At 43.3% G+C, this 16,467-nt stretch overlaps 1 protein-coding gene across 8 annotated transcripts in view; it reads left to right on the top strand.

The window, feature by feature from the left end:
• The first annotated feature begins 2,156 nt into the window (after positions 1-2,156).
• kirrel3b (kirre like nephrin family adhesion molecule 3b) overlaps positions 2,157-16,467 on the top strand; it is a 183,960-nt gene continuing 169,649 nt past the window's right edge. For 7 of the 8 annotated variants that reach the window (XM_033631551.2, XM_033631554.2, XM_033631549.2 and 4 more), the window contains exon 1: positions 2,289-2,544. In XM_033631551.2, coding sequence (XP_033487442.1) covers positions 2,424-2,544 — 121 coding nt within the window. In that variant the 5' untranslated portion in view covers positions 2,289-2,423. Of the gene's footprint in view, positions 2,545-16,467 lie in introns of all 8 variants that reach the window. The other variant, XM_033631553.2, reaches the window with a different exon arrangement.

Below are 16,467 nucleotides of genomic sequence, written 5' to 3'. Positions count from 1 at the left end.
TGGTCATAAACCAAAGTACTGAAAAACTGAATTTTTCACCTAATTATGGCACTGCATGAAACATTAAATGATCACCAAAGTTATCACAATTCAGCCTAAGGCAGGCACGAATGTCTGAGCCAAAGGTCATGGCAATCTGTCTAAAGGTACAACCACAAATGTGGACCTCAGAGATATTTTTGTCTGGACTAAAGCAGTGGATTGGCCGATCAACAGACATTGCCATGCCTAGAGCCGTGTAGCATGACTAAAACATCACATTTGAGATTGGAAATTATTAATAATGATGAAGCAGTAGCCAGAAAATTCAACTTTCTCAAAAGTTTGTTTTGAAACTATTAAAATTGTTCTGTATACTTTATTTGCCACTCAAATATAAAAATTCACACTGAAAATTTGTTTACACGGGAAAATGTGCATCAATGCAGGACATGGTGTTTGTATTGAAGACAGTGAGCCAATGCTAACCAGAAATGGTTCAGAAAGATAAAGAGAATCTTTACTATTACTTGCCCTATGACTGTCCATCATTTTTGCCCTACGGAAAACGATGTATTGGACTCTGCCGACAGCGATATCTCCAGCTGTACCAACACAAGCGCTAATGTGTCTCATGATAATGTGGACCTAATAATCCTGCATGGGGCACTTTGACGTTATTGTGGAAGTGATGTTGGCATTAGCAAAATCTGAACACAGTTGGTCAGCTGGAGACACAGATGTGACTCATGATTTGTAGGGCTGGGTATCGGTACTCTATACCTTAGAGGGAAATTTTGGTTTATTTCAACCTGTCTCCTATCGTCCTAAATTTGTTTCAAGTGAGTAGTGACATAAAAATAATAGTTAGCATGTTAGCCGTTAGCCTAGATACAGCCGGGGTGCATAGTAGCGTCAGACCTTTTAAAACGTAAGTGATACCTTCAAGTGCAAAGTTAGTCCACTAAACAAGCTTTTTTCCACAAAGACCACCTCATATCGTTAGGATAAATGTCAGAGAACATATAGAAAACGACATGTAAACGTGTTGAAATAAACCGAAATTTCCCTTTAAAGGAAATGACCAGACCAAGTAATAATGACACTTCTTCAGTCACGATACCTGCATTTGATCCTTTTGTCCCCAGAACTAGAAATCAATCAATTTGTGTGGATTTACTTGCAGCCAATCACCACAAGTGTTCGATTCGATTTATTGTGACGTGTGACTGACCCACCTCCGCAGCACTTACTTCTCATACATTTGAGGTACAAATTATTCATTTGTGTGCATAACGTATGAAATTAAATAGTAAATTTCTACACTCTAAACCATCTGGATGTCTTAATGTACTGTAAAACATTTTATAACGTTTATAGTAGGAGCTCACTTTTATATGTGGAGCTCGCCTGACCTGGAACCGATGGCCCCCTTTTTAAATATTTTACAGGCATATCAAGGAAAACTAGTTAGTAAGCATGCAATGCACTTGGGCTTGTTATGACGTCTTGCATCGTGGCTCCTTGAGTGAGTGACTGTGAATCTAATTCAACCCTTGATTAAAAAAAAAAAAAAAACAAAGTAGTTACTAATGAATACTACAACTTTGGTCTTGAATGCTAATGTAGTCCTTAAGCACTCTCAAAGAAGGTTGCTCACTGTGTCCAAAAAATCCGATGCCATCCATAGAATCCCAAAATAAAAGGCACAGGGTCTTAAGTGGAAGGAGGGGGTGAAAATGCACTTTTTGTTTTTGTGGATGTCTGTGTTATTTGTAGCTATAGAGGCCGAGTCGCTCCCATTCTCATTCTAATTGACCCGCACCCTCTCTGTTTCTCCCATGGCAGCTCTCGTACCCAGAGTGAGGACCCGAGTCTCCCAGCCTCACACTTAGCCTCAGCCACCCAGACAGCCAGGCTGAGAGGCAGAGAGAGAGAGAGAGGAGGAGAGACAGAGAGAGAGGGATGGAGGGAGGGAGGAGTCTCGTTGTGGAGCTCTATCCCCTGACTGTGTCTGCTATGTGAGTGGTGGAGCAAGAGAGAAAGAGCATGAGAGAGAAAGAGAAGGAGGAGGAGGGGGGGGGCAAGTGAGGGCTGAAGAGACTGAGAATGGATGGGCAACGGGAAACCGTGTGAGCGAGAGAGAAAGAGTGAGCGTGTGTGTGTGTGCGCTCAGAGTCAGCAGCGAAGACACAGAAAGTCTACAAGCTCACATCAACAAGAGAGCGTGCGAGGCAGAGCTGACCACGGCAACTCTGAAGAGTGACACAGACGGGGGGAAAAGAGACGCGCAGAGAGACAGAGAAGAGGAAGAATCAGCAGAAGAGGAGAGGGACTGAAGACAGACTACCAGCCTTCCACTGGTAAAAGGAGACACCACTGAGGGACTGTAGCATCCGTCCCCCCCCTCCAGCAGCACAGAGGAGCACTGTCTCATCTCGTGCATGTGTTTGTGCCTGCCAACTTCAATTTCACACTCGCCCACTGTTTTCCGTAGGTTTTGCCCTCTCCACTCCACAGCCATGATCCCTTGGGTCCTCCTGCTCCTGTGGATCTCCGGACATGGTAAGTTCTCCAGATTAAGTTGCTTATTCATCACATCTCGCGTGCTTCTGACTGCTGTGTGACTTGCTGGCTGGGAACGGTGTCTCTGAATTCATCTTGCTGTGATGTCTGAGCTTGCCCTACCATCTGTGTTTTTAACTGCCTAAAATATAGCACTCCCGTGTGCACTGCTATGTCCGATGCAAAAAGAGAACGGAGAAAATAAGGGGGGAAAAGTCTTTGTGGCTGTCCAGGGGGGTTAAGGAGCTGTGAGGAGTAGGACGTGGCACTTTTCTCCATCAGTAGGTTGTCGTAGCCTTCAGACCAGACAAGTTAAATACTTCCAACGCAGGCTTTATATTCCTGTCACACACATAGACACACACAAACAAAGCCCTCTAACCCCAGTCCAGTTCAGTCAAGCGTTCACTCCTTAGTCACATTGTTTTGAACTGACAGCCCTTCCCCATTGAGTCCAACTACGGGGGGTCTGGTCGAAAGAAAAGAGAGAGAAAAAGTTAACAGTGAAGTGCTTTGGAAGGCAGACTCATGAGTATAGCTTGGCAACTCTGGTCCTTTTGGACAGTATCTGTTGTTGTTTTTATTCCTAGACAGTCTGTTTGTGGACAGAATGAGGATGGATTAGTTGTTTCCCCTGCTTGCCACCAGGTGGTTGTCTTTGGAAAACAATAGAGGTGAGTAAAGTACAGCAGAACTCTGCCTCTGTGTTGTCTGTGTGAAATACAGACGCACGCAGGGCTGAATCAGACACAGTGGATGTTTATCAGCTCCCAGCCCGGCTCGCAACGAGTGCCCCGGCTTATTGCACCCACAGGGTCAGGGTCAATCACATAGCCGCCACCTCTTTTCAGAGTTTGACCCTTTCAGGCTGGACTACATTCTAAGGAGGGCACTGTGTGAATGAATGTGTGTGTCATTGCATGTGTGTGTGCGTATGTGCGTGTACAGTTGTTTCCCAAAGGGAGTTGTAACCTTTTGCACATAAAAAGGCAAAATCCAAGTCGTCTCCAATGTGAGATCTCACTTTGTTGACACGTTGTGTTGACATTGACAGATCAAAGTCGGTAATGCAACAACAAAAGAAACTTGGGAACAAAAACATTTTCCACGGCACCAAGTTCAGCTATTCCACATGTTGATTTATAGCCTGTGACACACACACACACAAAAAGAAAAAAAATACTACTCTCAGATATGATTTGCTGTGATTATATTTTACTGCTGGCTCGTTTTTCATTTAGAAACGGGGAGAAAATATTGATATCAGGACAGAGCAATTTGAAACCAGAGTTATGAAGCTTCTAATTCCCTCTCCTCGTCTCCCGAGTAGATCCCTGCCAGAGAGGGTGTCAGCTGTACTGTCTGTTTTCTTTATGACTGTGCGTGACCTGGGACGGTGACACAAGCTGTGTAAGTGGACCCAGAGATTGCACAGAGTCAAGGCAATAGAAGCTTTCTCTCTAGGTCATGACCTTCGTTAGGGGGCAGTTACAGCACATCAGACACGGCGCTGAAGATGCTGTAACTGTTCAGTGTGTTGCTGCTGTGCTGCATTCTCTCCACTGATTTCATTGTAAAGCCTTTTCTGTACCATCTGTACTGCGATGCAGAAATGCATGATCAGTCATTAGTCTCTTCTCCTTCTCTCTGTTAAGCATCTGCTAAGTTTTGCATCCACAACTGACTCCTGCTGTATCTCTACTGCCCTGTTTTTCCCCCATTTCTTACAAGTTTAGAGCATGGATAATGTCCCAGTTAGATTAGACTTTAAACTGCAGAGCGGGTTTGATTTATACACATACAGCACACTTTGTTTTGGACTTTCATTCTGTGACCATTGCATTTCCATTCGCATAACATCACAGGCTTAGCCCCAGTTCTAGGAACAACTAACACCATATCTCAGATAGTAACAGCTGGAATGAGGCGATTGCTGCAACGGGAATGAGATGGGATTGCTGTGCATTTCAGCGCAGTCGGTTATTACCATAATATAAAATACTTCTTTTCTTGCCAGGTAAACAGGGGGATAACAACCTACCTTCTCTATGCATGCCTCTGGGGAGAAAAAAAAAGTGCTTCCCTGTAGCTTACTGTTGTACAAATTACGGCTCTGTTTATGTGCTGAGCCGGTGTCAGCAGAAAGCTGCGGAAAACAATCTTGTTTTTATGAACAGGGGGACAGAGGGGAGTTGTGGCCATAGCAGTCATATACTTAGACGCAGCTATCCTGTGAGAGAGAGCGCGGAAGAAAGGGAGCGTGAAAATGAGAGAATGAGCAAGAGGGAAGAGTCAGTCCATATGCAGAGGCACTGAGTACTTTTTCTCTCTCTCTCTCTCTCTCTCTCTCTCTCAACTTTGAGAAATAAATGGTCCGGAGCAAAACAGAGAGGGAGACTAAGGAGAAGGAAAGCTGCTGTGAGATATTCCTGACTGTGCCGTTACCGCATGTAGGGCACCTTTTCTTTCGCTGTCACCTCTCCTGCCAGTGACAGATGACACAGCACCAGTCAGGAGGATCTGGGAGGCAGTCTCCAGGAACACATTCACCTCAGGCCAAACTTGTCCAGGACCTTGTCCATCTCCTCGCACCCCCCCCCCATCCCTGTTCCTCCTCCCATCCAATCTATACAGTGTCCATCGTCTCTCACATTCTTCACTTGGCTCTTGATTTCACTCCTCACCTCTCAGCCGCACATTTCCCCCTCGCTCTCTGACGAACCCTCCCTCTTTCCTTCTGCTTTTTTTGTTTTATTGTTATCTTTTCCTTTATTTATTTTTTTTTGCTGTGAGATGCAGTATGATTGAGAACCCTAACCCCCTGTCAGGGAAAGGGTGAAATATGTGAGAGTGTGACGTCCCGGTGGAGGAGGGGGAGTTTAAGAATAGTCTTGTACTGGATGTGCCAGGCTCTGAAGAAAATGTGCTGGAGAAAAATCACACATTGTCACTGTTAAGTGTATGGGCTCAGTCCTTTCTCTCCATCTGCCTCTCTTCCTCTGTGTCTCTCTTTCCTCTGTTTTTCTTTCTTTAAATGACACCTTGTGAAATTTTATGCAAACTGTCTGGGCCACTGGGTTTCCGGTCCACTTTCTCAGGGAAATTAAATCTTGATGAGCTATCCTTAACTCAAGGTTTGCCCACTAGGGGCAGTGCTGCTGCACAGGAATGAAATCCCAATCTCTTTAACAATCTCCTGCCCCTTCCCTCCCCCCCAATCGCCTTCATTATCTCCCACCCCGTCGTGTATCGTGTCAGAACCCCCGATTTCACCACCCAGCCAGACTAAGCTGTTTCTTAGTCCTGGAAAGCATGTCTTAGCACCCCCATCAGCCCCTATTTCATTTACTGCTGTCTATTAACTGCTGACTGACGACTCTAAATCCGCTTTTCATGGGCGGCAGGCTTTGATACATATTTCTCAACCAAAATATAATTAAATGTCTTTCCAATGTCATGTCTGGATTTTTTATAGACGGAGAAATCATTCTCGCTTCTCCAAAGGGAAAGAAAAAAGAGAGAGAAATACAGCCCATTACGTTGCACAACACTACTCAAACATAAATACCAATTTTCAGCCTCATTATTATGAATAGTTATTTGTAAGCAAGACACACTGCTGTCTTATGCATGGATTACGACCATAATGACTTAGAGGTAATTAATTGATTTATCCCCATTCTACTGAAATGCTAAAACCAGTATACATTTTTCTCGCACATTGTCATAAGCCTTGCCATTCCAGCAGTCATATTTTCAATTCGAGTAAACATGACTAACAACCACAGCATGCCCATTAAAACTATCTATATTCTAATAGGAGTCTTGCACAGCCTGATTAATATGCCTGGTGAGAAACGCCTTCCTTGTCCTGTTTGTATGACTTACCCTCACCATACATGACAGTTGGCTTGAGTAATGCTAACCCTGTCTGGATTATGCCACACAAACACAGTGAGTGACAGATGACGCCACCACTTCACGATGGGGCCCAGTGGCATGTAGTTTGTTTTCTTGTTTGTGCTGCATGTCCCATCAAGGCTAGCCAGCTTAAGTCACCTCAGCCGCTGTGACCCCTGCTCATTTCTGTGCCACGATAGATTAAGCCTTCTGTAATCCCTCTGAGCCGAGTGCCCTGTTGGATATTTATGGTAATAAGTAAACATATGAATGAATAATCTAAGAGGCTGCCGCTGGACAACTGGAACTTGTAAGTCCCAGTGTTTGGCGGTGGTTTGTGGCATTAATGAGCGATGCTGTTTCCAAGAAAAAATCAGTTTTGGCTGAAACTTTCATTTGGTTGATGAAACATGAGATAAATAAATATATCAATGAATAAACATAGAGATGGAGATTGGCATGTGTTCATGTGAGAGGACAGCCGTCCAAATGATTCAGCTGTAGGCAGCACCAAGATAAAAATGCAGAATGTAAGTAAGTACAGTATATCCGGTGACTGCAGTTTGGATGAAAGCCTCATTTCGAGTCTGTCAGGATTCAGGTCAGCCAGGAAAAGGAATATGATTAGTTTGGAGTGTTCTTGGAAAACCAGGCAATGATCTGCTTCCTCTCATGCAGTCAGTCAGCCAGTCAACAAAATCAAGCTGTTTACTGTTGGGCTTCATTATCCATCTAGAAGACTGTCTTCCCCAGCCCCAACAGTTTTCTTTAGCACCAACCAATCAACCCCCAAGCCCCTCATCTCCTCTCTCTCTGAGACTCTGCTGCTGGATCTCATTCCTCGGGGATGAATTTATCCAGATTGGAGCACTCAGCAAAAGGGCATTATCCCGGATTACATGTCTGTTGGGCGGCAGTGTTAAGTAATTCAACCAGATGCTGTTGTGATCACTGGGTCACCTGTGAAGGCAGGGTTAGCAGCTGCACTTCTTCATTCTTTATTGTCGCATCTCCATACATCTGAGACGTTTGTCCTTGGAGGACAGGATGAGAAATTTTCCAAGCTGGATGATTTTTAAAAACAGCTCCATGTAAGAATCTTGTATAATGTGTAACTGTGCGAAAGCCTGCTCTAACCCTAGTCAGGATTTTATTTGGTGACAGATTATGGAATGGATTAATGGCTTCTAAATTGCAGTTTAATGCACATGAAAAAAACAAGCAAAGCAACTAAAGTCGTCTCCACGGGGCTGTGGGGGTGCTGTGAGTTGAGAAGTGGGGGATCATCCTGTGTTATTTTTCCTTGGAGAGGACAAAGCACGGGCACAGTGGGGCTAAAAGAGAAATGCTGGTGTTTTAGCTCTTTACTCCGCTAATCCTGTGTCTACCTAGCCAAGGTTTTGATAGATAGAAATTTTTTACCCGCTCCTGGGATCTGTGATTGCTTGTAGAACACAGGTGCTCTACAAGGTGGGTTCAAACAGTGGAACAATACAAAGTTTGCTCCTTTCTTGTCAAAACCCTGCTTTGCAAATCTGAGGCATTAATAAGACTTTTGTTCAAGACATTCAGGCTGAGGAAATGTTCAACTTAAATGTTCATTTTGTCTCACACTCAGCCTTCACATATTATTCCCCCCCTGTTTTTTGACAGAATGAAAGTTCTCACCACAGGGATAAGTGAATTTCATTTTACCTTTTTTTTTTTTCAAATACAGTTTTACCTGTTCCAGGAGTTATACTGTATAGAAGCATTGAGCTGAGAAATAGGCACTCACACCACATATTTGAAACTAGGAAAAAAAAAAAAGATCCATGAACACAGAGTTTTTAGATGTGTTTTTTAGAAATAATGTGCACCTTGTTTACCGTGCACGGATGGCACTACTGTTGCTTGAGTCAACATCTGTCATGGAAATAGGTGAGCAAAACAAGAACACAAGGTTATGCAGGTGAAAATGTAAAATGTGTGCATAAAAGGTGGAAAAAGAGCAAACAAAATGCTGAAAAACACAGAATGCTGAAAAGGAAACAGCATCTATTACCATATTGCGTGTCCTTTCACTATTCTATGTTTTCTGTGTATATTTATGTTGATATAGTTGCTTTAATGTTGCTATATTTTGCTTTGGCTAAAGCCTAAAATAAAGCTTGTAGATGTAAAGTTCATATTAAATGTATGCATTAGCTTGTTGGGAAGGTTATGCTTTCATTTGCAAAACTGGTTTCTTAATGGCATTGTTACAGCATAGCAACAATGTGGCGTATATACATGTTTTGCAACCTCTGCTCTAACTTGTATGTGCAGAAATGTACAGATTGTACCTTGAATATAAAGGTTAAGTGGATGCAAATACAGTTTGCTAATAATTTAACATGGAACTGAATATTAGGTAAGTCACACAGAATTTATTAAAACACATGCTTCTTACTTGAACTTGACACCTGGGTCGGTGCAGCTGCACGTGTGAAATCGAGGTTTATTACCTGTGCATGTTAAGTGTTGTCACTTTAGCTGAGTAGTCTGCTCATTTTGAAATACGACCACTCACAGTACATGTTTTTTACAACTCCTAAGAGGCTGAGGCATGTTCAGTAATGCACATGTAGCCTATGCAGAGAGCTGTTGTGACCTCCAGAAACCTGTGTGGACTAATTGGTATGTGAAAAACGCTCGTGTAAATTCACCGTCCTAGACTGAAACATCCTGTCCCTGTTTTTTTTTTTCTTTATGGTTGTGCTATATGTGCAGTAAATCATACGCAAGCATCCTGGCAACACACACGTGTGTGTCTTGTCATATGTCCCACTATTGCTCCAAACATTTGTGAGTAAACCAGCCAGCCAATGCGTCGACATGATTGTGAAAGGCTCTGTTAGGAAAGAGCCGAGAAGATGCATGGGGTGCTTCAGCACAGGAGGCACTTGAGGAATTGGGTTGCTGATCTGATAACGACTTCCTGGTGTTTGGCGGGAAGTTTCTGGGACAGCTCAATATTGCACCTGGATGAACTCACCTCATCTCTTCCTCGGCTTGTCACTGTCCCAACGTTCTTATGCCAAAGATTCATAGCAATGGACTCATGGCAAAGGCTTGCATACGGCACACTTCACATGCATTCTGTGTGTGTGTGTGTGTGTGTGTGGTGTCTGTGCATTTGCTACCATGCCATGACAATTACAGCTGCAAGCCTTGAATGGCAATATAAATGCAAATCAGCCTTTTAACTTGTACAAGCAGAATCTGGGGAGGGAGAAGCGTCTCACCTGTGGATGAATGTGGATGTGTCTCTGCCTGCCATTACAACTGCTGCACATGTTTTGAAAACAACAATGGCAACAGATAGCGTGTACAGTACTTTTGTGTGTGAGGAAACCTCGAGGCTGGTGTATATGTCTGGACTCCAGTGTAATGAGGTCCACTCTTGGAAACAGTTGTAAAACACCATGATGTGGGACAGTCAAATGTACTGATGTGCCTCTGGCATTACCTCCCTACTTGCGTGCTTCCATTTCAGCAGATACATCTAAATTGTGCTCAGCAGTGCTAAATGGAAGGGCTCGATAGCTTCTATTTAATAAACGGATAGGAAAACAGTTCTCTCTATGGTACCAGACACCAATGGTGAGAGGCATGGCTTTTTGAAAGGCTATTTGATCTGGCACTGATACCAAAAGATGTTTTATTCAGTGAAGCACATCAGACACAATAGCAGCACAAACTTGCTCTTGATCCAAGCCAAAACTTTTGAAATCTGCCAAGGGGGAATGTGTAGCTTTGAGAATGAAAAATGTCTAATACCGCCACCCTCCCCCAACCCTCCCATACACTATGTGGATGTGCATGTTTTCTTTCTTTTTTTTTCCCACCAGATGCCAAATGAGGCTTTGAGCCACCTGCCTGTCCCACTAAGACAATTAAGCAATTGGGAAGAAAGGGCCATTCACTGGTGAGGATTGCAATGTTAGCATAGGAGCCAGGAACTGCCCCGCATACCACCCCTCCCCCACAAAACACCCTTTCAGCACTAATGTTGGCACTGTGCCACCTCTGTTCCAATTTGTGTATTTGTTGAGGGAATGCAGGGGCATTTGACACCAGTCTTAGGGAAATCTGTGACATGGGGTGCTTGGTTTGCATGTTGATAGAAAACCCCTCCATTGGTCTCGAGATGATTTCAGCATGAGGCCTGTGGCTCTGTGTCATTATGGTTGTTTACGAGGCAAAGCTTCATCTGGCACAGCCATCATACAAAAAGGCATACATCGAAAGATACACACATAAATACACATGCATCCCATAGCCTCACTTGCATTACCAATGCGCAATCTGCTAGAGCATAATAACGGATGAGAAACCCTGGAGTATGTGAGCACAGAGGGGCTGAGGAGTATCACTAAGTTCTATAACATGCCATAAATTAAGGCTCCTATTGATCCTCAAACATTAATATATCCTAATATAAGAAAATACCAGTATTGATTGTAAGCTGGTGCGTCCGATGTTTCTTTAATATGGTACTGCTGGGGATTCACTTTAATATGCAGCCTATTTTTATACGCAGTAATAATGTGGTGTCACAAGCAGGAGCAGCTAAAGGCAGTCCCTAGATATAATTCACTATTCTGGGTCCCTGCCACACCGCACTTTTCACTGCCTTCTGTCTTAAGTCTTCCTTTATCAGCTGGCCTCCTCAAATGGATGTCAGAAACCTGGTAGAGTAAACAAAGTGAATTAAAGTATAATTAATTTTTTTTAGAGACCACTCCAATATTCACTTCGCTGATTTGGAGGTTGAAGAGCTCTTGTCGCACTCTCTGATTTTTATTTTATTTTATCAAGTGCAATTTAATATTGTGGAGGCTGGCCCAGGCACTGAAAAAATGCTAATGCACATTGGGGAGTTTAAATGATTTGCTATCCTTTCAAATCTGTTGGCAGGGGTTTCAATCTGGCTGGCGTCCTGGGGGAATTCACAGTGGTCATTGCTCAATCCCTGGGGGACATTAGTGCAAATCACAAAGGAGCACAGAAGTCATTTCAGTTTTCCACTTTCCTTTGGCCACTGCCCAATGCTAAATGGCACTGGACTTGCTCGCAATACTGGGCAGGGCAACCCCTTTGCCTCTTTCCGTCTCTAACCTTTTAAACCTGACTTAATCAAATCAAAATACCACAGTGCAGACCCATTTGAGACAACCTGAAGACAAACAGTTGAGAAACCAGAAGGCCTTGGGGTGAACCAAGGGCAAGGCCATCCATTACTTCCTGTGCAACCAAGAGTGCAGGGACATGGAAAATGCCTGTGGTGCACGATGATGAACAGACTCCACATCAGAGATTGGATTAGAGTGGCAAGCGAGAGAGCTCTAAAAGCCATGCGCAGTTTATTGAAGCCTTATCTAAAGTGATAATGTTACTAGAGAAAGGCCTGTGTAATGACGGATGAGTGGATAGCACCCTGTGAAGAAGTAACATCGGGTGAGATGGGTATGGTGGATAGGCAGGTCCACCATGGTCAACTCATCTTCTTTTAAGAGCAGGAAGTTGGACCAGTACGATAAAATGGACTGTCAATTGCCAGCACCCTGGTTACTCTGCAGTGTCATCATCACAGGTGTATCTAGTTTTAGAGAGGCTCAGTGCTCAGGGTCACTGCAATTTAGGTCCAATTTCATCACTGATACCCATGAGGCATTTGGAGGAAAATGGTAGCAGTGTTATTGCTGAGATTTGTAGTCATCCTAAAAGCACTGATCTTTGCAGTGGTTGGGTTTGTGATGTATGAAATTTATGTCGGACCATGCACATGTCTTTATATATAACTTTTTTTTTCCAAGGGGGGTGTGATGGTCACAACTGATGCACAGAAAGTAGAGTGAGAAGAAAGATGAGAATAGAAAGTACATCTGAAGATTTCATGGAGTCGTTGAGGGGAAGCAAAGTAGCATTTAGGTAAAAGTCTTGTTCTCATTTTTTTCAGGATGACTAGAGGATTTTCTCCCCGCTGAAAGGCAGTGTTATCTTATAGTAGACGGATGATGGTAATGACAACACAATGCCTTCCAAGGTAAACAAATATCTAGTGCTTTGGGAAAGAAAGAGAGAGGAGAAGAAAGAACAACAAAGGCAGAGAAAAAAATCTCAAAAGGAAGAGCATTCTTGTCACAAATTAAAACATATCTGCGACTCGCAGCCCTAATCCTTAATGCCACTGTATTTGTTGCCTGAGTGGAGTATTTGTGCATGTGTGCAAACAAGCACAAATGTGATTATTCCTCGCTTTCGTTGTATGCTAATTTTATTACTTCACATTGTTTGCCTATCTTACTCCAAACAGCGTTGGTTCAAACCACCTCTCAATGGTTTTTCAAAGGACGTCGTGCTGTTTGTTTGCAGCAAAGTGGTAGAGTAACAAAAGATTTATATTATTATTTTTAAAAGTACCCTTGTGTGACTTTTAGCTTATGTTTCTCTGTGATCTGGTTGGGAAAAGTCAATGCCTCTGTCCCGATGCTGGGTGACACAGGCACAGCAGGGCATTAAAAATGCAGAAGGGCATCTAAAGATGATAGTGGCAGCACACAGTGGGATCTACTGGGGTGTCACCATTCCCCCCCTTCTCCACCCCCTCTCAGTCACCTCCTGTGCATGGGCCTTAAACTTTCCCCAGGTTATGGGTGTGAATTATTAGCAAGGCTTTCATTAAGAAAAATGCAATTTGCTGAGACCCAGCAGATACTGGAACACAGCCTCATTTGAAATGTGGAGAAACTATCTCATAAATTTCTGTTGGATCTCCTGCAGCCCAAAGAGTCTCCTCCAGATGGGTGCGCTCCACATTGAGCGGAGCGTTAATGGCTTGGAGTCTACTGTCAGCCCTCATCTGCAGGCTGTCAGTAACTGCTTAATGCTTTGATATTTCTCCTCTGTGTTTTTTGAGATGTGTAGAATCAGTTTAATGGATTAATTAGACACAGTATATGATGGATTGGACCTAATTTACCCAGTCTGAAACTACTAAAACTGTCCACTCATTTCAAAAGTCCCAAAAAAGACAGCTATGAGTAATATGTGTTAAAACCTTTTAGATTTATCAATTCCGAAGACATTTTTTATATACAAAAATAGTCATATGCCTGCACTCTGGCATTAGCTGAAGGACAACTCTTGAAAGAGAGCCTCATATGGGTCTGGGGATTGGTATTGTTGTTGTTTACTCCAAAGCGGACATCTTTTAGCTTCTCCCTCAGCTCTGATCCTTTTGATCATCACCTCCATATTGGATATAAAATGGAGAATGAACAGCTCTGCAATACAAGTGACTTTCAGAGTTCTGTGACTCTTTGAAGACTGCCAAACAAGTGTCTTTCATCTCAAAAAACCAGCAGTCGCCTTGTACAAAAGGAGAACAGGACAAAATGAGAGAGAAAGGCAGTATCCAGGGCTTGGAAATGAAATAGCGAAGATTGTGGGGTCTCTTTGTGATCGCGTTTCGTCTAAGGCCTCCTGTGAGGGAAATGACATGTACTTCATACGGCATTGATAGGCGAGCATCTGTCAAACATCCTGAACCTGAAGATGGGTGAGAACCAAAAGAAAAAGGCAGTTCAGCAAGGCAAGCGGACTTTTTTGCTTTCTGAGAACCCATGCTAATTTCTTCCATCGTTAATGAGGTGACAAACCCAAAAATGTGTTGCACACATGAACGGGCCTCAACAGGTGATGCAGAATGAATCCCAGAGCATACTGATGCTATTGAAATCTGCCTCTGATTTAATTTATCTCCCTTTTTCACTGTGTCAGTTTACAAGTGGTGATCATGCTTTGAAGATTCAGATATTGGCTTGCCAATGACGCACGTCAGGTTGATTTGAACAATAAGCTCCTGACCATTGTGAATACAGAGAGAGCGGAACAGGGATTGAATTGAAAAGAAAGAAGAAGCACAAATGACTGAGTAAGTTTTGTTGCGGAGAATGCAACAATGGTAAAAAGAGGCTCATACCCCCAGAATCTGTTATCCTTGAATTAATGATGGAACAGGAGCAGTAGTGTTCCCCCACAGAGACATGAACCAGATTTCAACCCAGAGCTCCCTGGAGGTGAGGGCCAGCATCTCTCTGACAGGACATCTGGTCCCTGAGCATGGCCACCAGGGGGTCGATGTCGCCACCTTAATTGTAATGTCTCCCTCTTCCTCCCTGTAAAAAAAAAAAAAAAAACTAGGGCAGCTTTCCATAAAGGGAGAAGAGGAAGGGGGGCACTATTTGCTGGGCTGTGTCGGCACACCACATCATTTAAGCTGACAGTTCTAATAAATTACAGCAACAGATCGCTGTGAACAAACAAAGCTTAATGGAAATAAAGTGAGAATTATCAGCCAAGAAATAAAAGGAAAAAAAAGAATTAGATTAGTGCAAAGAGGGTAGATGAAAGGATGTCAGGCCCGCATAACACAAGCATTAAATGGGCAAATTGCCACTTTGAGAGATAGGAAATGTTTCATTCTCATCATTGCTTCTGTTGAAAATGGAGAATAATGAGAATCCTTGAGCAGACCTAACACACGTCCCTTATCTGAGTCCTCAAAATCTTCCCCCTCCATTGCTTTTCTCCTGCCTCTCTCCCTGTTTTGCCTCCCAGAAAGAAAAAGGTCTGCATATTGTTCTGGTCTGTAGGACCCTTGCTCCATCAATTCAGCCAGGCCAGAGAAAGCCTGGAAGCCCATGTTGTTAGAATGCTTAGGCATGTGGAAGAGGACGGCAAGAGATGGGAGTAGGGTGAACTGGCATGTCAGTGGAAGCGTTTGTCAGGTGCTATCAGTATGAAAGCTGTCCATCTAGAGACCTCTGAAAGAATGGCAGGTCAGAGAGGGCCCAAAAGGACCATTCCAACTTTGTGACTTTGTCTTGTGGGGAAAAAAAGCCAAATGCAGAAGGAAGTACAAGCAGCCAAAATGTGAAATGCAAATGAGTTCCAAAATATGCAACAGCCCCCATCAGCACATGAACTGCCAGGTGCACAGTAAGTGTTGTTAAACTTAATTTGAAAGAATGAAAGCTCCCAGCTTGGCAAAGTGAACACATTGCCTCTGAGGAAAGACAGGGATCAGAGTCTGAGTCACTTCTGTTTGATAGAATACAGGTAAAGTTAATTGAAGCACTCTATGGTGAGTTTTAGAACTTGGCACCATGGGAAGTAAAGGCCAACCACAGAGGTTCTACTTTATCCTGTGCAACTTTCTTTTTCCATCTGCCACTTATGTCATTCATTCCCTAGTGTGATGGTCCCTCTTGTGACATTAGATACATGCTTCCTAAATCCTTTCTCTCTTTTTTTCAAATTAATGAATTAAAATATGATTTAAATGCATCACAGTTTATCCCTAACTTTTAAATTAGTTTTTGTTGGCAATAATGTTGGCAGATACATTCCTAGTGCATGTGTATACAGTATCATGTAAAGCGTTAGTGAATGCAGCCCCAGGCCTGTACCCCAAGCACCAGTATTTGACAACTTCAGAATGAGACCATGTTGGTTGTCGCTGTTGATGTTTGGTGCCACAGGTATGACATTAAAGTGATCGTCACAAGTCTGCCTTCTGCTCTCGCTTTGATCTGACGTGTTGACTGAGCATATTGTGTGTTGGAACCCAACTGTTTTCCTGCCTACCTCTTTGAGTGATCCCGTATGTTAATGTCCCCTACCAGAGGTAGTGAGTAGGGTCATCAAAATGTAGCATTTTAGTTTGCAGCATGGTGAGCCTTGTTAATTCCTGTTTTCTCTTTATTGGTTCAGCTGGTGCTGTTTTTCTCCTTATTGTGTAGTCTCTTACACAGACGCCGATGACGTCAACACGCTGGCTGACTCTGTCGTCTGTGGACATTCCCAAAGGAAAGTTGTAATAGAGCTAGCGCTGGCTCCCAGCAGCAGTGATGTGATTGGATCCAAATCCGTGTACTTCCGTACTTCCTCGACCAATGGCTGATTAGCTTTGCCTTACACCCGCCTACACAGGAG

Source organism: Epinephelus lanceolatus, chromosome 4 (assembly GCF_041903045.1).
Source record: "Epinephelus lanceolatus isolate andai-2023 chromosome 4, ASM4190304v1, whole genome shotgun sequence".
Taxonomy (NCBI): Eukaryota; Metazoa; Chordata; class Actinopteri; order Perciformes; family Serranidae; genus Epinephelus; species Epinephelus lanceolatus.
This window is presented reverse-complemented; position numbering and strand designations above follow the sequence as displayed.